Source organism: Anopheles moucheti, chromosome 3 (assembly GCF_943734755.1).
Source record: "Anopheles moucheti chromosome 3, idAnoMoucSN_F20_07, whole genome shotgun sequence".
Taxonomy (NCBI): domain Eukaryota; kingdom Metazoa; phylum Arthropoda; class Insecta; order Diptera; family Culicidae; genus Anopheles; species Anopheles moucheti.
In genome coordinates this window covers 30490234-30515663 of record NC_069141.1, presented here as the reverse complement: position 1 = coordinate 30515663, position 25430 = coordinate 30490234, and the positions used below count along the sequence as shown (strand labels likewise).

At 43.2% G+C, this 25430-nt stretch overlaps 1 protein-coding gene across 2 annotated transcripts in view; it reads left to right on the top strand.

The window, feature by feature from the left end:
• Positions 1-20940, top strand: part of LOC128306017 (probable G-protein coupled receptor Mth-like 1) — a 142382-nt gene extending 121442 nt beyond the window's left edge. Inside the window, exons 5-7 of one of the 2 annotated variants that reach the window (XM_053043688.1) lie at positions 13223-13361; positions 17749-17920; positions 19140-20940. In XM_053043688.1, the coding sequence (XP_052899648.1) occupies positions 13223-13361; positions 17749-17920; positions 19140-19331 (503 nt within the window). In that variant the 3' untranslated portion in view covers positions 19332-20940. Of the gene's footprint in view, positions 1-13222; positions 13362-17718; positions 17921-19139 lie in introns of both variants that reach the window. The other variant, XM_053043687.1, reaches the window with a different exon arrangement.
• Positions 20941-25430: the final 4490 nt, after the last annotated feature.

Here is a 25430-nt window from a genome sequence, read left to right as displayed (position 1 = left end):
CCCGCCAAACAAAAGCCACACCAAATCCCTCGGTTAAGAGGTGATGGAGGACGAGAATTCTTCTCACGTCTCTCGTTCGAATCAACGAACGCCAAACGAACACTGTTTGGGCACTGTTTGGCTTTTGTGATGCTGATTATGTTTTCCACCTTGCCTTTAAAGGTCCGTTTTGGAGCGATATTTTGGTTTACCATGGGCGTGAAACCTTCACAAGCTCTAAACCCATAGCAACCTAGGCCTTTTCTGAGTGGTTTATCGAGTGTGCAGATCGACCCGCACCAGTAGTAGCCGCCGATTTCCCCTTTGGGCATCGGGGGTTAAAATCGTACCACAATCAATCATGCCATTGTTTTGAATGGGCTTTTGGGCTGTTGTTTTGTTTTGCAAACTGGGTGGGGGGATTGGGGTCTTATCGCGCATTTTACTAATGCTCCATTTGCTGCCGGGGTGGATAGCATGGTTTTGTGGCCACGTGTGTGTGTGCGATTTTCTCTTTTTTACGATCATTCAAGATCTTCCAGAATGGTGGTGTTATCGATCTAGCAAATCCATCACACGGCACGCATGAATTTGTTGGTGTTCAGTTACCGATGGGTGTATGATTATCGCGTATCTTTTGTATCGCACTGCCCCAAATCGTAGGTGATAAATGTAGGTTAAACGTCATCTCCATTTGCTGCCGGGTGGGAATAAAGTCCACGAAATGTTGGACGTTTTTATCGCATATTTGCTGCTCTGCATAATTAAGGCGCATTTAAAGGAAATCCGATTTCAACTGGAAATTTCCAACAGATCTCAAAAGCAATCTTAGGGTCTTCTTCTGGATAAACTGAGTACTGAAATTAAATTCTAAACTTTAATTTAGTACATTATTGTCCTTCATCATTTCATGAGCAAAATATGGCTAAATTACGCCATGATATATTAAAGAGTGTTCGTCTACTTCATATCGTTTTTTTTAATTCAAACCCCATTCAAAACTCCACCTGAAGGTGGATGGAAACGGTGGTCAAGATTTACCAGTTCCCCCCTAGGTACGATCTCAACAATTAGCACCCAGTTTCACCTTCCACAACAACAAAAGCCAACCCCATAAACACACGGCCCGTATCAAACGGACCAGCTGAGAAGTGTGCTAATCTGTTTCTCTTTTCCCAACTTTCTTTGCCAATCGTTGCAGTCTAATTTGCATGTAAAGGGAGAATGCACAACAAACCTAGGATAGAGGTAAAAAAAGGCATAACACACGTTCAACATCTCCCGGCGGAGAAATCAACAACCCTGGTTTGATTAATAGGATTAATAATAATGGCACCAGCATATCAGGCACTGTAAAACGTTTCGTAAAGATTCCCACTGAGCATTCCTTCGATTGGTACGGACAAGCTCTCCCATCAGGGGAGTGTCACGCGGAATCGAATACGACAGATGTCGCTTAAGGTGTGTTCCTCGGGGAGCGTTTCTTTGGTAGGATGGTGGTCCATAGATATTCGACTTATCGATTCGTTTTCGCTTCGATCAAACAGTTTGCGAATTGATGTTTGTTTTGGTGGTGTTTATGAAGCTGTTTTTCAACGCGTTTTAATCGATTAGAAAAGCGACGAGAATGAAGAAAAAAAAACCCTGGATCCGGTTATGATAAACAATTTGGGAATAACCAAAAAAAAATGGGAATAAGTATTTTAAAGCATTTTCGCATGGGGAAGTTTATATCCCGAATGTGTTTAAATAAACATGGCAGATATTGCAAACCGACATATTCCGTCCCGAAAGCGAAAAACCGTGCTTGATTAATAGAAAATGACTTGTGAATTTTCGCCACCATTTTTTGTTTTTGTCTTCACTACTTTTGGGTGTTTGGGTGATGATTTTGCTTCGGGAATGAAGTTTGTTTCCTGCCGTCGTCGTCGTCGTCGTCGGAAAAGTTGAAAACGGCAACGGTGAGCGCGTGATAAAAACTTAAATTGAGTTCGCAAACACAAGGGCTGCTCACCGTGTGTGAGGATTTAATTAAAGCTCTGTATGATGTTTCTTTTTAGTGATGAAAATTTTAATTTAAATTTTCTGCCACATATGGAACTACCCTCTGGGTGCGAGGAACAGTTGACGATGAATATGCAAGTATGGTATGATGTTCAATCGATCGTGTGAGTTTGTTAATTAAAGGATCGTCGTGAAATTTTCGGGTTCATTTTCGAACAACAAATTAGAATAAAGAAATAAAACAGGAAAAAAATATAAGACGTCTTGACTATGTGTTCTAAAATTGGAACACACTTGATCGCATGTCTGCTATAAATCATTTCTTGCTTTTGCTGTAATGAGCAAAACTCCATACTCAAAACATATTCCCATTCTTAGCCCTTGGAAAATCGTTTCGCTGGGAACCCGGGTATCCCGACCCGAAACGCACGATGGGAAGCAACGAGATAAACAGAGACACTAGAAATACCTCCGAAATTACAATTTTTGACTTTGGCCAGCCATCGAGATTCCTTCATCATTTGCCAAAAAAAAAACCCCTTGTGGAGCGGATCGTGGTTCGCCGAATGTGAAGTTAAAGGGGCATGCTTCTGAGACAGTTTGTCATTCTGTGTGCGTTCGACGGACAGACACGCACCACGAAACAGAGCGAAAAGAAGAGCCCGCGCAAGACACATTCGTGTAATCGGTCCGGTGGGAAATGGGTCATGAAGTTCAGTGCGCGAGCACTGGGGGTTTGTTTTCGGTAAAGGTTTCTGGCCGCTGTTGGTACACAGATGCAAACCGATGAGCGATCTGTTTTCACAGATTGTCTGCCTCCGCCGCATACTCGCATACACACACACGCACACATCCGGTTCGGATCGGTTGGTTGGCGTGGTTTGGGCCCGGGACGTAATTATCCGCACGTTTTTTCAGAATTTCCAAACTGCTTTCGGGGTTAATTTTTGCCTTTTTGCTTGAGACAAATTATCCTCACCTCATCCCCCAGAATGAAGCGGTTGTGGGAAGACACTGGTACGGAACTTGGACAAATATTTCGAATTTTCAACGAACCGTTCTTATCATGTGAATAATTCTCCACATCCGTCAGGTTGTGTGTTTCGGTAACAGAAGGAAGTTATTCGTAACTTCCATTAGGCAGCAGTTTTAGCATGATTTGTATGGGAAAGAACAGTGGAAATAGTTTTTCATTTTGAAGGCATAATTTTCTCTACGCACACCCATTCCAACAGCATCACAAAGCAAAGATCCTATTTCGCAATGTGTTCATCAAAAGACTTCCTTGCATCTATGCAATCTAAATGCAAATTGTTGCTTACCGGAACCAGGAAGAAAATTGTTACGTTTGTAGGTAGAGGAGGAATGAATGGTTCTCTTTGATCAGTACGATTCAATGCACCGGTAAAGGAATTGAAAACTCTCTCTCTCCCCTTGTGCCTGTTGCAATTTGTCGGGTGCATTCTTTTCCATCAACGAACTACTTGAAAAGCTCATCCAATCAGGATGGTTTTTGTGTTTAGATCATGGACACCAGTACAACAACGGTGGGATATAAAGGAAAACTGTTGCTGAAAAATCGTGCCTGTCGTTTTTGTTCTTTTCTTCACTGCTCTTGAACACTTGCACACTTGCACTGAGATGTAGAACTTGAAGAAGTTACAGGCGTTTCAAGAAAAAAGCATTTTTATAAAGTTTTACCCTGAAAACTTGCCAAAAAGTCCGAAAATTGTGAGGTTTTTTATCGAAATCAGATCAAACTATTAATAGTCTAGGACGCAAATTAAAGAAGTTACAGGCGTTTAAATTAAGCAGATTTTAAGATTAGAAATCTGCTACTCATCACACCGGAAACTGATCTGAAATATAGCCTGAATAAACATAAAACTGTACTGGAGGGTTTTTTTTGCCAAAATTTCCAACCAAATCAAACCACATTGTGAGGTGTCTGGTGAACAGAAATTGCTCAAAATTAAGTAAACAAAAACACGACCAAAACTAAACGATCAACCAAAAAGCTACCGCATCTATTTAGACCAGATCCACCCGGGAATTGGTAAATCTAAATCGTACTGACGTTCGAATATTTATGACTTTTATTCTTGCTCTTCTCCTGTTCAGATTTACTCTTCAAATGAATTCTTCCCCCACCGGTGTAATGATAACATACACGCTTCTGAGGCGTGATATGTGTCTTTCTTTTTTTGGAGGTTATTTTTGACCTTAGTCATCCACATTGCTCACCTCGAGCATGTTTCCGAAGAACAAATGTGTCAGATGACTACGATTACATTATGTCCGGTTCGGCCACCAGGAAAAACCCCCGTCGAATCCCCCAAAATTGCTTTGTTCCTTTGCTTTACTTGCTGGCCGGCTTTCATTTCTCAACGATCACGCTTCACTTTCTACCGGGTTGTATAGCTCCGGGGCACTCTTTGGTTAATGGATCCGGAAGAGGATGTTGCCACAAAGCGACCACCTTACACGCCCTGCCTACCACCAACATGTCCAACCAAGATAACCGAAACTACGACGCAGGTCAGCGACAATGTGCGAAAAGTGAAATTTTGCAATCAATGCCTATCCAACATTCTTCTCTTGCTTTTCTCGCGTAGCTGCGGTGTATGCCCAGCGGTAAAGAAGTTCAGTTTCTTGACGATCACGACCAAACTGATAGTGCGTTGCCTGTGTACGCGTGTCGGTGCGAACGATCGCGTCAAGATCGCGGCATCTTGCCCATCGTGCGCGGGGCGCATACATTTGACACCAATCCGCGTGCTAAAGCTGTCAATCAAAGGCGGATGGAAAACAGCAGACAGTCGCCGGTTCGAAACGGAACTACACGAACAAAAAAAAAAAACCTCCCCCATTGGGGTGAACGATGCGAGATAGCTCGTGGAAAAGAGCATGAATGAACAAACAAGTAGAGATTAGAGCATCACCCCGGGGAAAGAATCATGGTGGAAGCATCATGGTTTGTTTTAGCGAGGAAGGTACGGAAGCATTACCAGGCAGGGCCACGTCGGAAAGCGTCGGAATATGCGACGACTGGTCCGGTTCGATTGGAAGTAAGTGATGCTGCATATTAAAAATAGAAACGTATTCATGGCCATGGTTCATAAATAATGCTGGATGTTGGGTCGCCAACATTATGTTTGCGGGATGATGGTGGAAAAACGATGGTGGCTACATCATGGAACTTGCGATTCTAATGAAATGGTGTTTAAAATCAATTTGCATTGCCAGTGTACTTAATGGGTATAATGTGTTGAATGAGCGTCTGCTATTTTGAATTGTCCAGTTAATAGTTTTATTAATGCAAAATTAATTTAAAATACACAAAATTGCAGCAAATAATTAATACACCTCGCTTGATTCGAGTTGAAATCTTCATGCTAATCATCCGTTGGTTTCTTGATTATTCAGTAAATAATAATTATTAGTAGATTGGTATGTGTTCTTGAAGACTCTAATTTATAAATGTCAAATCAGATGTTTTTTGATGACGTCTCTTGAGAGACATGGTGTTGGTGGTGTTGACACCATCATGTCTTCAGGACTTTAACAACTAACTACATCTTAATTCTCTTCAGTCTCGGTAATTTCTACTGATATTTGCTTGCTTAAAGATCGACAAATCAGTAGATGCAGCAACCAGTCCGGCGACTAATAAAAACTCAGAAAAAGAAAAGAACCATTTTGTAAACTGCACATGTTGCCCCTCTTCTACGCCAGCGCGCGATGCTGAAGTGAAAATTTACCCCCGGGACTACGTTAAGCCTGACCGAGTGCCGCACTCATCCATGGTAATGTTCGCGAATTTGTAACGAAGATAACTGTGTTTTTTCGTTATCCCGCGGCAATTTTCGCCAAACCGTTTTTTTGCGCGGCATTCGTCTGATGACTTGGGGAGATTGAAGTTGAGGTGATGTCGTTTTTTTGTCGTTGATTCTTCGAACCTATGAAACTGAACCTTGCTGTATGCGGTGTCTTACAGAGTCTTCTACATTCTTCCTACTTAATTGATGGGGAGCTGGAGAGAAGGAGAAGCGTGGAGAGACGAATTTCTTTAGCGACCTTCTGGCATCTTCGTGCCAGCGTGATAAGAAACCCCAACCTCCTATTCCCAGTATGATCTTGTCTCGACGACCCTTGTCGGTGATGTGATACGGTCCAAAGGGTAAGCCAAAATAACAGGAACACACATCAGTAGAATTCAAAACATTGGTTTGGAGTCCCTTTTGGTTGCCAGTTTGCTTTCCACATACAAATTACTAAAACAAAAAAAAAAGAACACCAGACGTAGACCGATAGGAGACGGCTTCCCTTTGGCGGTAAAACGTGGAGTTTTGCAAAAGCAGCCTGACCACACGGTCTGCGACTGCGGCGATGGCGACCCGCTTGATTTATGGACGACCCGCAGTTTGGCCCATAAATTTTACTTCGTTTAGACATTTAGTCGGTCGTCCATAGGGCAACACCACCCGCCGGTCTGTTTGCGGGTGGAACCCGGAGTTCCCTGTTTGCCGGCGTGATGCGTGCGCCTCCCCTGTGTGTGTTTTGGCCGGTGTTTGGTGGATGCGTTTTTTTTTTGTTGTTGTCTCACCTCATCTATCGTGGTCCGTTTTGCTGGGCACCGACGTCGCTCGCGGTAAAACTATTAGCGTTTGGAGGATTCTCGGAAGCATGAACGCGGACATTACCTGAGACCGGTGGTGCTCTGGGAGGCTGTTCCGAGTGTTCCGTTAACTTTGTGCTCCAACCAGCACCACGCACCGCTATCCGTTCTCGATCGATTGAAGCAACGCACGATTTATGGTGCTTTATGCTTGTTAACGAACTAGCTGTGAATTATGACACGTTTCTGTATCAACGCTAAATATTAGTTTTGGGGCTCACCGATCACGAACAACACTAATCGGCCAGATTCAACCCATTATGTCACCCATGAATCTTAGCCCATGAATGGAAGGAAGAAGCAGAGAAGCAGAAGGATTGTGTCTTATCACGAAGATGCTACAGTGGTTGCTATTTATTCAAGTGCGATGGAGCATACAATAAAAAAAACAAAATGTCTGAAGGAAGAAGCTCACCTACACTCATAAATCACTGGGTCACAATTTCATCTGCTTAGCTTGAAGAATGATTTCAATGTCTTTGTTGAAGTGATCAATTTGTGTAAATTGCTTGACCGGTTCGATTGTGATAAACGTGGCGATAATTGTGCGATGCAACTTCCAACCAATTCCTTTCCTATTCCTGAGCTACCCTCACCAAGAAGTGCAACCTAATTGCATTCTAAGCACTCCAGGAATGCATGCACTGCAGAGTTGCTGGTTGATTCAATTAAACTTATAATTAATGACCGTCCACCTCTCACATTCGCTGCTCCCTTTTTGGGGATAATTTGTATCAACACGAACAGTTCTAGTCTATCAACTTGGAATCTGTTGGCCATTGGGGTTCAATGCTCTAACAATAGTCTCGCTAAAACTAGTTAATCGATCCAGCGAGAGACAAAATCGATGAGAGCATAATTTAAAAATAAATCTTTCACTTTACGTCATTGGAAACAAACCATTAAAGACACTTCATCTTACCGGCTACAAGCCAGCGTTACCGTACCGTGTTGTATTTTTCAAGTGTCGTTACCGTTTGAAGTAATTTATTTCAAACCCCCACAGGACACCCGTGTACCATAAACACGAATGGCAACATAAGCCACACCATAAGTGAGTGTTGGGGCGTTTGTTTAATTGAAAATATGTATGGCAGTGAAATAAATAAAACGGTTTTACGAACATCCCCACGCTTCCACGATGCTGCCGATGAGTGTTCGATACGATGCATGATTAAGGGGTTTGGGTCTACATTTTGCAAACATCCTCCGCAAAAATCGATTTACCAACCTGGCGCGTTGTACGACAGAATGACACATTTTGTACACAGACACAACGCGATCGTTTCCTATCTGTTGGCGAGTGTGGACCATTCGCACATTATTGTGTTGTGTCCGCCAACCTGCAGATACAACCTCAACACCTGTCTGGATAGTCCGCCTTCCTCAAGTGCGTTCTGACAGGACTCGCGACCGTTGTATGTAAATAAATAAATAAATATGACAATATGTGGACAAGCGAGAAATGCTACTGGAACCGTTGTTGTCTCGATGTGTAGCAGGATGAGGTTATTTTTCGTTTGAGGAATGAGGAAAATAGCATTGCAAGTCTTGAGATATTGATTAAAAAATTATGTTGCGCTATCGAATAAAGCTTTAATAATAGCAAACGAGTGTTTTATTACCTATTAGTTTGAGCACCTACAGGACAACCTAATTTTATTGTACCAAACAATAGAATACAAAACGAAAATGGGGATCGACTTTCAAATCGACAATTTATTTCATTATTCTGTCAATCGAAAACTGGCTCTGGTTACTATTTGGCCAGTAACAGTTTCTAATGTGGATATGCTTGAATGGAGAACAGTGAAAGGACTTTCTATGTATTGCCCAAGAGAAAGGGCTCTAGCCTTACGGAAGCTGTTTTCGGGCGAGCCCCCCGGTCACCTCCAAGTTTCAATTGATCAGACGCCGTGGACACAGTTACTGCTTCATAAAAGCACTACAGGCACCTTTGCTTCACTTTCATTTATGCACTAAATCATTCGATTTGCGATTGGTAATTGTTTTTCGCGTCCAGTTTCGCAACGTCAAACCATGGAAACACCAATGACGACAAAGCGACGAACGCACGGCGTACGGAGGATGATAATAAAAATGTATTTTCCCTCCGTCCTCCTCCGTGGATGGTTTTTGCTGTCGTCGCATCGCAACGTGATCATTAGTGCGTTTGTGGAATGTAGACGTGTTTTTTTTTTTGTGTTGGAGGATAAAAAAAAACCAGCCAACGTACACACTCTGCGAAGGTGTATTACCAGACTGGCTTCGTTTGTACGGCGCAATAAGTTTGGCGATTACTTTTTAGTTTGCTCCACCGGCGGAATTGGGTCACCGGTTTGTCCCTACAGCTGGAAACGGAGGGACACACCGTTGCCTAATGCCTGCAGGCGGTGGCAATTGCTGATGCTGACTATGCTGCATTCGTTCTGGGGCTTTCGTCCGAGGCCAGGGCATATCGGCGTCGACTTTCGCTTCATTAAACTTCATTTTCGATTAACGCGAGAAAGAAACGTTAATGGGCCGGTTCGGGATGGAGGAGGGTAGGCGCACTGTTTTTACTACACTCGAGTAACTAGCGACGATAATGAGAGGGGCAAAGATTTACTGTTCTTTGTGCGTTGCCGTGGGCAAGAACCGAACCTTCGTTCGAGCTCGAGATCGAGGAAGCGTATGTATGCGATCGTTTCGATACAAACACCATTCTTTGGACAAGGTCGTCCTGTTCGAATCGGACAATAACAGCTCGATATCCCTTCAAAGCTTACCTGCAAGCATACGATCTACCCCACGTTGACGTTCAAAGCTCGGGTGTGGTTGAAGAAACTTTAATTAAATTATCATTCCCATCCGGTTCGCTACCCGGCCTGATCCGGTGGATCCGTGAGAACTTCCCTGGGCGCGAGTTTCAAAGCGTAGACTCACTTTGAATAATAAATTAAGCCACAACGATTTGTGTCCGTTCGCGTACGATGTCCACTGCTTTCTGGGGCTCGGTGGATTATAATCTAATGGGGAAGTGAAGAGTGTACCTCCGGAGGCCATTCACTGACCAACTGCTCCACATTTCAACGTCCGTCATCCGGATAATCAATCATCCGCTTTGTCTAGACACAACGTCCCATGCATTCCTTCCGATTTTAACACCCCCAAAAAAGGTTCACCATGTGCTACTGTCGAAACCTTTGAGCTTTAGACATTTTAGACATTTTATGCTTCATTTTCCCTTTTCATAGGAACAAGTTCTTTTGTTTCTCCAAATTAAATAAGGGTTGGAAAGAAAATCAATTTCGCTGGTAAATAATGATAACAGTAGCACCGAAAGGTGTCTTTAATGAACCGCTTTACGTGTCGGCTTTAATACGCACCATGTGTCAGATATTATTTTCCCTTTTTTTTCTGTCGTCTAAATTACTTCCACCATAAACGTTCCACTCCCATTACGGCACGGTGAGATTTAGCCTTGAAATTGACTTTTTTTTTGTCTAAAATTGGTTGCTTTTAGGAGCAAAAAAAAAACACATTTCATAAGCTAAACCATGGGCGTAGATAAATTGCGCCGAAAAGTGTTGAAAATAGCCCGAAGGCATTACGAACGTCATCCATAATCGATCCGGTGACGCGAAAATTGAGCGGCTAAATAAGTGTGAAGTTAGATGGGATTTGAGAGGAGAGGGTAGGGAGGGGAGGGGGAGGGAGAGGGAGGTGTCGAATTTCCACCCATAAAAACAAATCATATTGGGCCAAAAGAAAGCGAAGCAAGAAAAGTTGTCCAGATGTTTTTTCTTATGTAAAGGAAATACGGGAAAAAAACCACCCGGACGACACATTGGCGTCTTGGCGATCTTCCGATTGACAGCTGTTGATCTTGGGGCGATGATCGATGGTTGTGACTTTGGAAGAATCAAGAAGATCTCCCACATTCGGTTTGCTGGCCGGTATCGAATTAATCATCAGTATGCCAGGGCAACGGGGATCGTCCGATCAATCTCACGCGGTGTGCAAGATCACAAAACCCTCGAGACCTTGATAATGAAAATCATGTGGGGATAGGTTTCGTGTTTTTGTTTTTGCTCTTCAGGCCGGAGAAAAAAAAACCCGTCCCAACCGGCCACTGTTGAAGAAGAAAAAAAAACAGTTGATATGACTAAAGGCGTGAAACCGATTTCGACTTGCTCTCGGAATCGATCCCAAGCCATCGAAATTGATGGATGATTGAGCGGGCGATGAAAAACGGGACAAAAACGGGCGTGCAAATTTATGTACAAGTGCGCGCACTTTCACTGCTGCCAGTGTTGCCCGAAGCGATTTTCTAATCGTTCAACGCTGGACAATGTAATTCCCCGGTTTTGCACAATCTGTTTTCGCCGGTCAGCTATCGATGACCACGTGACAGACACCATAATGGTGGGTTTCCGCGATTAAGCATAGACATCCATCGACAGGAAACAAGATAGACAACTCTTTCCCTTAGAATTGAAACAATGTTGCGCCGTATTTAGATGGGATTTGCTAAGTCTGTTGATCGGCTATTTTACCCTTGTTGAGCCTTGGTGAATATATTTCTCACCTTTGGCATAAACGAAAGTAAGTGAAGTAAGTGAATTCCGAGATACCAGAATTGAAAACCAATACCTTTAGTTGAGTTTAAATTTTGCAAAGTTGAATTTACTACCAACTCTTCCTCTAGTAAATTTTCCTGTAAAGTCACAAATACTCAAATACCCCACCCAAGAGCACCACAATTGCACTATTCAGATGCGTTTTTTTTATTGTCACAAGAAAATTTGTTCGACAATTTCTCCGTTCCACAAGAAGGCGGAAAAAATGTGATATATTTTCCATTCAATTGTTACTCCCCAGTTACGGCACTCGGTGGAAGTCTCATCCGGGTGTTCAGTCGTCCTGGTAACCGTAACCGTCATGCAGCATAAAATTCTCGTTAGTTTCATTCACTGAATACGGTACCGAATGGGCGGAAAAATGTCCACCCTATCGCTCGTTCTACCAAAGCTCCTCCGTAAACTTCAGGTACTTTCCAAAGAATGTGGCGAAATGGCCTGAAAGGATGGTATGAAATTTCTTCTTTCGTATCACTTTTCCCAGTGATTCGGTGTTCCGTGAAGGTGAGCAGAGAGTTTCGATTTTCCACTGCAATCGAATGGGAAGATTGGAACACAGGATGTATTTGTGCTGGAAGTTAGATATTCTTTAAACAGAACAGGATAAGTGGAAAAGTATTGAGGAAATGCGATATCTTACCAATCGTCAACAACAGCAACAACAGGTGCAGGGTGGAAAATTCTTCCACTCGATAAAGAAAAAAAAACCGGAACCAGCCAGCTAAAAGTGGGATGAAAAAGTCGTTAATTTAAAATTCCTTCCCGTTTGCCGATAAAATGTAAATATTTGCCCTGCTCCACGTGGAAGCGAGCGTAGTGTCCTTTACACTGTAGCACATTGTCGATGTGTGTATCTTTGTTTCATCAATTAACAGTATAGTTGCTGTTCGGTGGAATCGCGATCATCCTCGCAGACCTGCTTTCTAGACTTGGCGAATCTTTTTATTTCCGTGCTTTACTATCCTTCCTATTCGTCAACCAACATGCTGGCAAACGCTACATTGTAGACATTTCATGGGATCGCTTTGTCCGTATGGCCGAACCGTACGATGCAGTCAGTCGATGTCGCATATCGGAATGGTAAATCTAATCCACTTCAATATCCTCCGCCCGTCGCTAACGGATTTAGCAAGAAGGACGGAAGTGAGTCAATATTGCAAATTTATTGCCAGCAGACAATGAGATACACTGTTGTTGTGTCTGGATGGTCGGTGGATGACGGCCCGTATCACACGGGAAGACGTGAGAAGTTTGGGATTTATGAACTCCACCGATAGGGATCCGATCCGACAATACGGTTTGATTCGATAAAATTATACGGCTCAGTTCGCTTTTTGTGCAAATTTACTCTCCATAAAATGGAATTCCTTTTGATTTGAAATTTATGGACAAGAGTTTTCGATACTTTCCGAGAGAAAAAAAGGGAGACCGTAGCGAAGAACATCACCGATGACATTAATGCTTATTTCATTGCCCATAATAAATGAGTTAACACCGGGGAGCAATCTTTTACCGATTTAACCTAGTTTTAAACTCATGTTCATCAAAACCAAATCCATCTTTACAACGGGCACGAAGAGAAAGAAAACCCCCAAACCCCCAGAAAACGGAAGGTGTGTCTCTCAGCACCTTACACTCCCGTGATCGCGAGCTTGTCCGAGATGGCCCCCGGGTAAATACCTTGGGCATCGCTGTTGATGCATTAATGACGTAGGGCGGTGGTTAAATCCTGTCCCCGGATTACATCAAATCGCCCTGCAGGCGTCGCGCTTACGGACAGATTCATCGATGCGCAGGCGAAGACAGCGTCGGGCATGCATAATATTTATACAGCTGTGTTTTGATGGCGTCTATCCTTGACTGATCGTTTGCTCACATGTGTCAGCATTTATGCTCATCACGTTCGTGCGTGTCTTTTTTCCCGATTTTCTTTCCCCAGGTAATATGGAGATGCTGATCTACTTCTTCGGACCGATCGGCATACTGCTCTTCATCAATCTGCTACTGTTCGCCTCGACCGCACGTCAGCTAACCTGTGGCCTATGGAAGCGGGACGATGTCAAATCAACGACGGAACGGTATGATTAGCTCCCTTGTTTTTATTATCTTTTCTTTCAACCTATCCGTAACTAAGCCCACTTCTGGTTTCCTTTTTTGCTTGTGTTAATCGCTGTAGAAGATTCGAGAGGATCGTCTAGCGAACTCTTGCGATATGTAGTACTAATGCAAAGAAACGAAACTAACACAAACACACAACGACGCAGGACTTTATCCGTATACTGTGTTAATGCTTTAATGGGATGCTTTTAGAATCGAAAATAATTTGACTTGACGATGTCATCCACGACAGTTGACTTTGCTACCATATTCACAACTTCAAATCGTCCGGAAATATCTAATATTCAATCGTTATGCCGACACTGGTAATAGTTCCATTGTCGTAATAGGTTTGCTGTATAAAGTGCCACATTTGTGAACTTAACTGGCACTTTTTGCGATTTCATGTGTACGACACCCTTTTTATAAATTAATATCCATTTTTCATCGACCTGTTAAGCCCGACTAGGACTCGTTTCCGAAGACAGTTTCAACATTGGCCATTGTTTGAAAATATCTCACCCGGACCGAACGCATTTCGGTCCGAACCAAACCAATATAAATGGGTGGCAATATATTCTCGTTCGGGGAAAACGAATTTTCCCATAAGTCGTCGTCGTCGCCGTCGCCGTGAACATTGTGGTCGTACACGTTTCGCGATCATAATTTGTCGTGCCGTTGTTCAAATATTAGTTTCCATTATGGATCGTGTGGTAAAGCAAACCTTTCGCCTAGCTCATCCTGGTGCGATTTTTTGTTCTCTCTCTTTTGATTGCTGGTTGAAAATCACTTTTGCAAACTTCACTCGCACGATGAGCGTAGTTCCGGCTGTTGCTGCAACATAGACCGGAAAAACTCCCCAACCGTAGCCTTTCTCACCTCTCGTCTGTCCACGCGAGCGAAAAGAAGCGTTCAATCAGCAGAAAAGTATTGGTCCCTTTAAATCGGATGTTGAACATGGGAGGTGGAGACGGCCAAACGAAAACCTCCCCCTGAATCGTTTGCTTTTCCTCTCCCCCAAACCACTACCCACAAACAGAAGGATTGGTGGAGTTTTCTCTCTTCGTCCGTATCTGTCGAACGTTTTCCCTTTTTTGCAGCGCACCAAAATGGGTCAGCACATTTTAAGTTTTCCTGTCGAAAGCAATTTTCGATTTAGAACGAATTTGTACAAAAAAAAGGTACACACATACAGCTAGCTCGGGTGTGTTGTACTCGACTGGATGTTTCCGGACAGCACAGGAAGGGAGATGTGCCTGAAATAAGGCACCGGCCAGGACATCCCATTTACCGGTTCACAACCTCATTTCCGGCATCGACGGCAGCGAGAGTTGAGAATGGATAAAGAAAAAAAAACCTTCTGCTTCCAAAATTTGCTTCGACGGTGATCCGATGGCGCGAAAATCTTCTCGCAGCGCACAGCAGCCCTGAGTACCGGCACTCAGACGCGAACCAGCCACCAAATGGGTGGGAAATAATTAAAAACCACCCAACCCGGTTTTTTGTTGTGCTGAAGCGATTTTTATTCATTCGATTTTAGCCGGTCGAAATCGCTTCAAGGACCGACTTCAGCGAAGTTTCGGGCAAAAGTTTTAGCACATTCCATGGGCATGTTTTAATGCGGTAAAAGGGAGAGTAAGAATGCTCAGAACGCTCTGTAGATTGCTGAAAGGATTCGTACTTTTGACACCCGGAATGTGATGTCGTAAATCTAATGGAGAAATTGTTTAATTAGCTACAATTACCCCCTTGCCGGGGCAATGTTTTACTGTCGCACGGGGTAATTAATTGTCACTTACCCGAGTGTATGTTTTTAAGGACCTTTATACTTTCTTTTTTTCCGCTACGGAAAATGGAATTGTAAATAAAAATAGAGCAAAAAACAAACGGGGAAACATATGAGTCAATTTGGGGAAAAGATTTATATCAAATGAAACATTTTCATCGCTCAAAGCTCGCCCCCCTTTTCCTTTCCAATTAGTGCGAGGAATCACTCTCAACCTTATCGGAATTGCTTGCTTGCTTTCGGTTTGGTAACGAAAAAAAGGAATGTTAATTGCGCCATCTTTGCAACCCTACCCCGGTGCCGGAAGCAAAAAGTGCAGAAGCACATCCCGATTTCCTTTTGGGGGTTTTGTTTCAATTTTGCATTGAGCTAAGAGCAAAGCGGTGATGCAGTGAGAGTGCAGTTCAAATTGCATTTCCCAACATAATGATCCACTTGGAGATGTTGAAATTGAGGAACAAAAAAAGTACAAAACAATTAGGTTCTAACTTTGATTTCTACCGTCTGGCAACGAAAAACCCGCCCGCATCATTAAGGAGTACTTCTTCGCTATGAGTAAGTGCAAATAATGGGATCGTTGAAGCTTCCACGAAAATCCTTCCGGGACTTACGCCAAATCAAAAACGGAACTGGAAATGAGAGTTTTAGAACATTCCATTGATAAACAACAGTCACAAACAAAGCAATGCCTGAGGCATGCTAAAAAATTGGTTCTTCTTTTCTCCCCCCTCCGACCGGCATTCCTGTGCAGGGTTCGTCGCTTAGTTTGATTTGAACGCAGCACGACGATGCATTAACTGTGTATCGACGCGTTGGGGATGTTGCCAATTAAACTCACCTTTTCGGCTGGTTGTTAACGAATCCTTGCCGTCAACGGCTACCGGACAACGAAGACGATGACAAGGACCGACATCAACGATGGCATAAATCGGACTTCACAACGATAAATTACCATGGCAACGTGTCGGCAGTCGTCCGGATGGCTGGGAATTGTTTGAATTTAATTTCATCACAAGTTTCATCGCTTCGATCGTTCAATTATACACTGATTACGGGGCCAGGATAGAGCCAGGTTACCAAGGGCAACACACAAGCGAAACAAGTGCACCGGATAATTTCCCAACACATCTCGTGAAAGTCGTGCCGGCATCAAGCGCAAGTCAGGGCGAATTTAGATTTATGGAACTGTGTCTTTGCCCGACGTTCGCGTCGCGTTTTCTCCACATCACCGGCACGGAGAAGTTCTAACATCGATAATGAACTCTAACTGGGTGCCCTTTTCTTGGGGCACACACGCCACACAAGTAGGCCTGTTGCGATGTAGGTGCACACAAAGCCAAGCATCATGGTCGTACGGACAAAACACTGAGACTTTGGCCAATTTGCTTCCGTGTCAACTCGACCGAAGCAGGCATGAACGATGGGACAATTTTCCACACGTTGGGTGGGCTCCTCGTGGCCGAAGACAAACGATCCGGCCGGAAAAAGTCGACCACCTGGTGAGGCCCACAAGGGGAGGTAGGGGATCAGCAAGTACAAAAATCTGTATCATTGCGAGTGATAGTTTTGCTCTCCGTTCCCGTGTGCCGCTAGTGTGCATGGTCCCTCTCTTTACGAGGATTTATTGCAATTTTTTCCCTCTATCTGTACCAGCGAGTACCGCTTGCTCGTGGCGGAAATCCATTTGGAGCTTGTTGTTTTATCTGTTCAGAATACCCCGACAACTCCCTCACTTCCAACGGGGAAAAGAACGGCCAATCTCCAAAGGACGATAGTGCACCAGTGTTCGCTTGTGGGACGTGCGGGAAGTCCACCCTCGAAACATGAAGCCCCCGGCTGGATGTCGGTTACCGGGGCAACGCGGTACGACGAAAGTGAGTGATAAATCTAATAGTAAAATGGTAATAAAATAAAACACGCCGGAAAAATGAATGTGTCCCGCTCCAGTAACGGACTCGCGGTGCCCGCTAATAAATAGGACCGCACGGCGCGGACCACTCCAGACGTGATGCTGTTGCAGGTGATGGAAACCCAAGGGTTGTGAGGTTAGAAAAGGGTGACTCGGGAAAAAATGGTCTAACTGGCAAAGTGAAACCAACTCTTTGGGACATTGGACACACTCTCACACACATACACAGGGAACAGTGGAAATCTGGTGCATGGGTTTTGCATTTGCCAATCCGATGCGGTCTTTGGGATTCTTTCGCTTAGGTTTTTAAGGGTGCCGCACAAACAAATATGGTACATATGACGTAGTTTTAGGTGGGATGGAAATTTCCCTCCATCGGTAGTATTATTGCCCCGTTTTTGTTTCTGGTTTTTAATATCCCCATATGTGTCCTTGCTCTGTGTGTGTTTGTGCGTTATGTTTCGTTTCTGGCATGATTTAATGACCCACCAACCCCCATTCTTCCCCCTACCCCCCCCCCCCCCTGCCCCTCTTCTCCACACCCCTAAACCAAATCCCTATCCCCTTCTCTTTCTTTTTTTTTCTTTCTCTCTCTCTCTCTCTCTTCTCACACGTCTTCCCCGTCCCCATGTGGTATGCTCAGCCGCGGTTTGGTTTCTTCTCCCTCTTACAGTGCTGCGCTGGGGCGCGTCTGTCTCAAGCTGGTCGTCGTGATGGGTGTCACCTGGGTGGCGGACGTCATCTCCTGGGCCGTCGGTGGACCGAACTACATCTGGATCGTGACCGATCTGATCAACGCACTGCAGGGCGTATTCATCTTCATCGTCGTCGGCTGTCAACCGCAGGTGAGTTTCGGGCTAGCAAAGTTTTAGTTTCTGCCACCATTAGGAAACGTTCTGCATTATGTTTTTTTTTCTGTGTATTTCTTGAGTGTTTCGTAAAAAGATTGAATTTCTGGCTTTTTTGATCACTTCAGGCGAATGGTTTTTCGCTTCCAGCCGTGATCGCCGCTAGTAGCAAGCGAAGCATCGAAAGTATAAACCTACTTAAGCTGTCTGCTACGCTGAAGTAATTGGATAGGTTTGCGATCGTTTTTAAGAGTATAAAAGCACTTAATTTTGAACACATTGACAATATTATAAAATGCTTCCGTTATGTAATCTACAACGATGATTACGAGCTTTGAACTAAAATTCTACTTTGCATATTATGTTATTAAACAGGGTTTAGTTTAGCACATTGAACTAATTTTTGAAGAAGATTTTTTTGTAAATAAGTGTTTAAAAGTCTCGAGAGCGTCTAATTAGCTTAATGTATAGAAAATTCTTCTTCACATAGGCAACTCATCTCTATCGATTCTTTCCTTGTTTTGCTAAACTTCAATATCCCTTCACGCTGCTAGTTGGCAGCAAAACAGCTTTGCAAAACCACGAAACTAGTTTTGCGCCTGGCACGGAAAAAGAAAACCCATAACCAGCAGCTTTTGCCCTTTCGAGCGTAACCACAAAATCTCATTTGGCACCGTGTCATCCGTGCAGGGCGATGGCGGATGGCGTGCCACGATCGGCGGTGGTTTAGAGACCACCGAGCCGAAATTAACCTTTACCGTCTTCTCGTGCACGACATGCCTTCATGCCTAGTTGACTGGGTAATGGAGAGGCTCCATCGGTTCCAACTGGTGACCAACGAAAGTTAAGGATTTATTGTGCACAAACAAGAGGAATTAAAAATTACACAGAAATGGGCAAAGGATATAACAGCATAATGCACTCATTTCTTCACATCTGGTAGGTGGAAAAAAGATCAGATTGTTCTGGCCGTCAGGTCAGAGTGCTGGTTTATGAGCGAGCTCACGAGCAGTTCGCCTGCCTACTGGCACCATTCATATTAATTATCCTAATTTCCACACACCACCTGTTTTACGGCGATTCATTATCAGCCACCTTACCAGGGCCGAAACTCCGGACATCTCACCATCGAATCCTTGCTCGAGAGAAATCACAATTTATAACCCGTCGTATCCGTCGGTCTTTTCTCTTCCATTTCTTCCAAACCAATCGCTAGGTCTGGGCTGCCATGAAGCGTCTGTGGAACTCGAAAACTGGACGATCCTTCACGAACACTACGCACGGTCCGCAGCACTCCAGCTCGTCGCACGGATTGCCATCGATGGGCGAATCGATCACGAACAACACCTGCACGAACAACACGACGACGACCACCTCGAACCGCGTGCCAATGGAAACGGTCTGTTGAACCGAAATGGCCGAAAGGTGAGCCAAAACTTCACATTCAGCAAGGGAAGGAATAATGTCGTGGCCCAATGCGGAAGATGATACTAGCCAACTCTAGGGCCAACTCCCTAAATTTCCCTCCCCAACACGAACGACGAAGATGCCAACGTATCGAATCGGGAAACGACGATGGCCATGCAACCGTGAGCGACGCGCATTCATGGATGGTCGGAAAAAGTGCTTTTTTATCATCGTTGGCTTAAGCAAACTATCATCATCATCATCATCATCAAAAATCGTGTGATCGATCGTCAACCGTCGCGACACTTTTTCCTGCCGAATTGTCTGTGAGGTACAAAACACCATTTTTGGTTACGACTGGATGAGAGAGTATTCGTAGTGCATACTGCATAGTGGTAGAGTGAAGGAAGTAGTAACGATGGGAGGCAACAGTACGACGAAAGCGGTATGTTGCCTTTATATCTCGATAAAACGATAGCATAGGAAACAATCAAACCCGATCAACTGATGTTGTCTCCGCGCTACTTTCCTTCAGCTTCTTCTGGCGCTATTAGTTGTAGAGAGTATACACACACAAACCTCCTTCTTCGCAAAACGTATACACTAACGGATAATAATTAATATTTAATAATAAATTAAACTTCTCATTCACAATTACCGTTCATGAAAATCTTGCTTAGCATGATGAGGCACACCAGACTGGGTATTCGTTAGCGGACGTTGTGGGGCGTTTTTTTTCTCAAAATTATGAGAAATGGAATGAACTGTTTTGCGATGTTCTGCATTCTTGGTCACTCGAACGCTAACTGGCGACCCTGGATGGTGGAGACCTCACACACCAGGCAATATCCATTCTTAGCCTAGGGAAACGCTAACACTTGATAGAGAGATAGTAGAATGTTCATGTTTTCTTCATGAGGAAAAGCAGCAACACATAAGCACAATGATGCCTAACCTGATTGGTCGACATTTTCGTAATAAGTAGAATAGCATTTGCCAAAATTAGAACAAAATCCCAAAAAATTCAAGATCAAGCGCACTCGTTTGAATAGCGTAATGTATATTTTATGTTAAAAATATTTTTACCAGTGGTGCAGCTCGTTGATGTATCAGCGCTCTTCTGCATTGTGGACAGGGCGAGTATCTTCGAGCTGTCAACCACAATGACGAACACCGAAGTATGGAAGTATTTTAAGTTTAATTATTATTGTTGCATTAAACAAACACTGCCTGCTCGCTGGGAACTTCTTGTCTGTTCCTTTTATTTGCCAACAAATGGAAACAACAATTCCAGGAAGGTAATGGGAGAAGATAGAACAGATTCGTAGAAGATTGTTTAGAGCTTTACTTACGTTGTAAGATATGTTCTGTTTCCGTTACAGCTTTCGTAACAAAAAAAAAGCAAAACTCCAACCGTGTGTAATGCGTTTTTTGTTTCGCTTATAGAGTATTAATTACTTAACACACTTACCCCTTTGCGCACGATTGTATTTATGTAAATAGTGTATAAAAACTTTGTTCGTATGATTTTAGCTTTACACGATCTGTTTCTGCTTATGGGATTAAAAAAAAAGGCAAGATAACGGGCTTGCTGGTAGAGGAAAATCTGATTTATGCTTTCTTTTTATTTCTGTTATGCTGATCCCCTTTACTCTCATGGAGATGAAGTGAACCGTACGTAGCGAAACAATTGTATAACACCGTTTGATATCGTGTCCTTTTTAAAAATTATATACACATACATGTATGCATAATGAACGTGTTAACAGTAACAATAATGAAAGCTATACAACTGAATATTATAGGAAGGGAAAACAATAACGCAAAACATACATTTAGAGCAATTCGGGTCAGAAAACGTGGGAAGAGCGAAAAATAAAAAAAATAATGCACTCGGTTTTATTCTTCTTTTAGAAGCGTTTACAAAATTTTATGCCAAATGTGAAATCGAATTCGGAGCGAAATAAAAATCGGACCCGTTTGTTTGTTTGTACGATGCGCAATTTATATGCAACAATTTAAAGCGAATAACATTAGAGAAACATTAGTAAGGCGAAGAAGAAATGGAACGTAATAAATAGAGCCGCCCACCGGATGCAAAAGGATACAACTGATACATACACTAAATATCATACGAAGCCATTTCTAACTAGCAGTTGCGCGTTCAAACGATAATCATATGATCAATAGAACACTTCTCACATTAACTTCTCACCGTAGCACTTTGCTCCCCGTACAAGAAACCATTAACCCGATAGCGACGACATAAAACGGTTCATTCTAAAGTGTTAAATATGAAGCTTGTTACATCTTCTAGTATACATAAACACACACACACACACACACACCACGGTGCAATAGTTGCAGCTTTGCTATAGCACATCATTTGCATAAAGCGAGCAGTAGCACAGGGTGCAAAACAAGAGCCAGTAAGTGGAGCACAGCAACGGAAGCAGAAGCAGAAGCAAAGCAAATCAATTAAAGTTCTTTCCAATTAAACTAAAAACGTAGTTAATCAATTCGCGAGATAGATGTGCAAATCCACCAGGGGGCGATAAATTGCACCGACAACAGAGCGCCCGAATCGACGCATCAGTGTGTGTGATAAATGCAAAAGATACGGAAAGTAACGTAAAAGAAGCGTCAGTATTTTGTTCGTTTTACTGCACACACGTGGAGGGCAAGGGTACATTCATTTAGCAGCAAAAGAAAGACTTTTCGATGTTTAAACAAATCGTCCGAATGTAACCCACTTTCACTTCTGTGCTCGATCTAACTATTTTACAATTTATCTTGCAAATCTGGAAGGATTCTCTGGTCCACTTATTGGCTCCTCATTTTTTCCGTTTTTAATTGAATCTGTGTTGGAACTCGAACTGAAACTTGATGGTTCTACTAAAAGCTTCAAACGATCAGATCATCTGAAAAAAAAGTGCTCTAAGTCATTGTTGTCATAATATCATAAAGCATTATTATCACGCTGTTCACATCTCGCATACGACTCGATAGTATAGAAAATAGAGTAACGAACAATAAAATTCGCTGTAAATCGATCGACAGTAAATTAATAATAATAAAACAAAAACATAAGCGCGCATCGAAAGCACGCAATGTTTTCATTTTTTCGGAACAATATACAATATTCGGACAAAGATTTGTGAGAGGGAGAGGGTGAGCTTATACTGGAGTTGCGATGCAAAAATTTATTCGATACAATTGCAATAGAAGTGTTCTACAACCTTAGTACTACTATACACACACACACACAACTATTATTGAACAGTGAATCTGTGTAGTTTCGAAAATAAAACTCGAATCAAACGAACTGTGGTTAGGGGGTGAGTGTTTCTTGAAATATCTGGATTCATGGAGAACATCCGAACAGCAACCGAGCTTGAAGATCTTGACCTACGACCGAGTAACCTATTGAGTGGACCTCGCCCTGAGTTCCAATGCAACGGAACTCTAAGGTTATCAAAGGTAGGATAAAAATAAAGAAATGGCGTTTATATGATGAAGTAGGTAAGTAATTGTCTATTCACCATTAAATTTGAAATATTGGCCCTATGTTCTAATATAGAACTGACGTGCTATTAAACTGAAATTTGAGTACTTTTCAGTGGAGGATCAATCCCCTTGGAGACCCAGGGCGGAATTATAGTTGGGGCCTCCAATTTTTAAAACGATGAAAGAGGGGGTTGAGGGCATTGAGGCCCTTGAAATGATCTGCAACCACATTTGTCCAATTTTCCTATGATAGTCCCGGTGCAAGAATCGATTCCTGTCGCGCGTCAATCGATCGGTCCACAAAACATCTTTCGTAAGGATTGTCCTTGGACCATCATTGCGGGCGGATCCTTTATCTCGCTCAAACTTTCCGCCGGCTGATACGAAATTCCATACAAACCATACATATTTTGTTGTAAAGGCAAGAGTGTAATAAATAAACGAACAAACAAACAAATGAAACCAATCTGAAAATACTAACAGCAATGCAAATTAATTATTGTCTTTCCACACTTAAATTCGCGATTTTCGTTTCGCAACAAGCACCATCCGAAAGTATTTTTATTGATAAAACAATACGTAAGTATAATGGGGGTGTATTATTTGATAAACGTGGTTATTTTTGAACATTCTGTTTTAAGAACTCTATACGCACCATGTCGATCGTTCCACGCACATTATTTTCGTGTCTTGCGCATGCGTTTAAATCTCCACCAGTCGATGAAAAAAATGCGAAAAAACTTGCCGTCGGCCGGTACGAAATTCCATACAAAACGGGCTGTTTTCGGATTTTCGACACCAAGAGAGCATCCAAAACAGGAGGTAACATGTATGTCCCTGCAGCGTGCATATAGCTGAGCCGCTCTCACGTGTTAACATTGCCGGTGATAAAAGAGTTTCTCACACGTTGGCTATTATTGCAGGGTTTTTGGGGGTTATATTGACATGTTCAGCCTGATGTTGTTTGGCTCGTTTTGTTATCTCATATAATTGTTTCATATATCTCATAAAATATAATATAATATAGTCATTGGCAAGTTATCGTTGCCAGCAATAACATTTGACGGTGATTCGATAGCTCTACCGAATTTGTCAACGCATATAGCCTTTACCGAACAAAGCAACACCGAGCTGGACTTGTCAATACATACGACGCCAACCCTGCAACGCACACCATCGCTCTCTTCAAGGGGAAGAATCCCCTCCCTCTTTCGCATACCTGGCTTATCACGCGGGAGTCTTATCACGCGGTGCTCGCATTTAGCATCGGCAGCCGATCTCGCTCTCACCATTCGAGCGATACGATCGCCGTGTGTGGCTATGTGTAGCGTGTGTGATCTGTATCCACATTTTACTCAGGCGAGGGGAACTGTTTGCTCTTCGGTAGGATCGCCTTGTGTGGTTTTGTATTGCGTGTGTATGCACAGCTGAGATAATCAGCTGCGTACCGTCGGCCGGTACGAAATTCCATACAAAACGGGCTGTTTTCGGATTTTCGACACCAAGAGAGCATCCAAAACAGGAGGTAACATGTATGTCCCTGCAGCGTGCATATAGCTGAGCCGCTCTCACGTGTTAACATTGCCGGTGATAAAAGAGTTTCTCACACGTTGGCTATTATTGCAGGGTTTTTGGGGGTTATATTGACATGTTCAGCCTGATGTTGTTTGGCTCGTTTTGTTATCTCATATAATTGTTTCATATATCTCATAAAATATAATATAATATAGTCATTGGCAAGTTATCGTTGCCAGCAATAACATTTGACGGTGATTCGATAGCTCTACCGAATTTGTCAACGCATATAGCCTTTACCGAACAAAGCAACACCGAGCTGGACTTGTCAATACATACGACGCCAACCCTGCAACGCACACCATCGCTCTCTTCAAGGGGAAGAATCCCCTCCCTCTTTCGCATACCTGGCTTATCACGCGGGAGTCTTATCACGCGGTGCTCGCATTTAGCATCGGCAGCCGATCTCGCTCTCACCATTCGAGCGATACGATCGCCGTGTGTGGCTATGTGTAGCGTGTGTGATCTGTATCCACATTTTACTCAGGCGAGGGGAACTGTTTGCTCTTCGGTAGGATCGCCTTGTGTGGTTTTGTATTGCGTGTGTATGCACAGCTGAGATAATCAGCTGCGTACCGTCGGCCGGTACGAAATTCCATACAAAACGGGCCGTTTTCAGATTTTCGACACCAAGAGAGCATCCAAAACAGGAGCTAACATCAATTCCCCTCCAGTATGCATAATGCTGATCCGCTCACGCGTGTTAACATTGCCGGTGATAGAAGAGTTTCTCACACGTTGGCTATTATTGCAGGGTTTTTGGGGGCTATATTGACATGTACAGCGTGGCGTTGTTTGGTTCGTTTGGAATCTCATATAATTGTCTCAAATATCTCATATAATGTAATATAATATAGTCATTGGCAAGTTTTCGTTGCCAGAAACAACATTTGACGGTCATTCGATAGCTCTACCGAACTTGTCAACGCATATAGCCTTTCCCGAACAAAGCAACACCGAGCTGGACTTGTCAATACATACGACGCGAACCCTGCAACGCACACCATCGCTCTCTTCA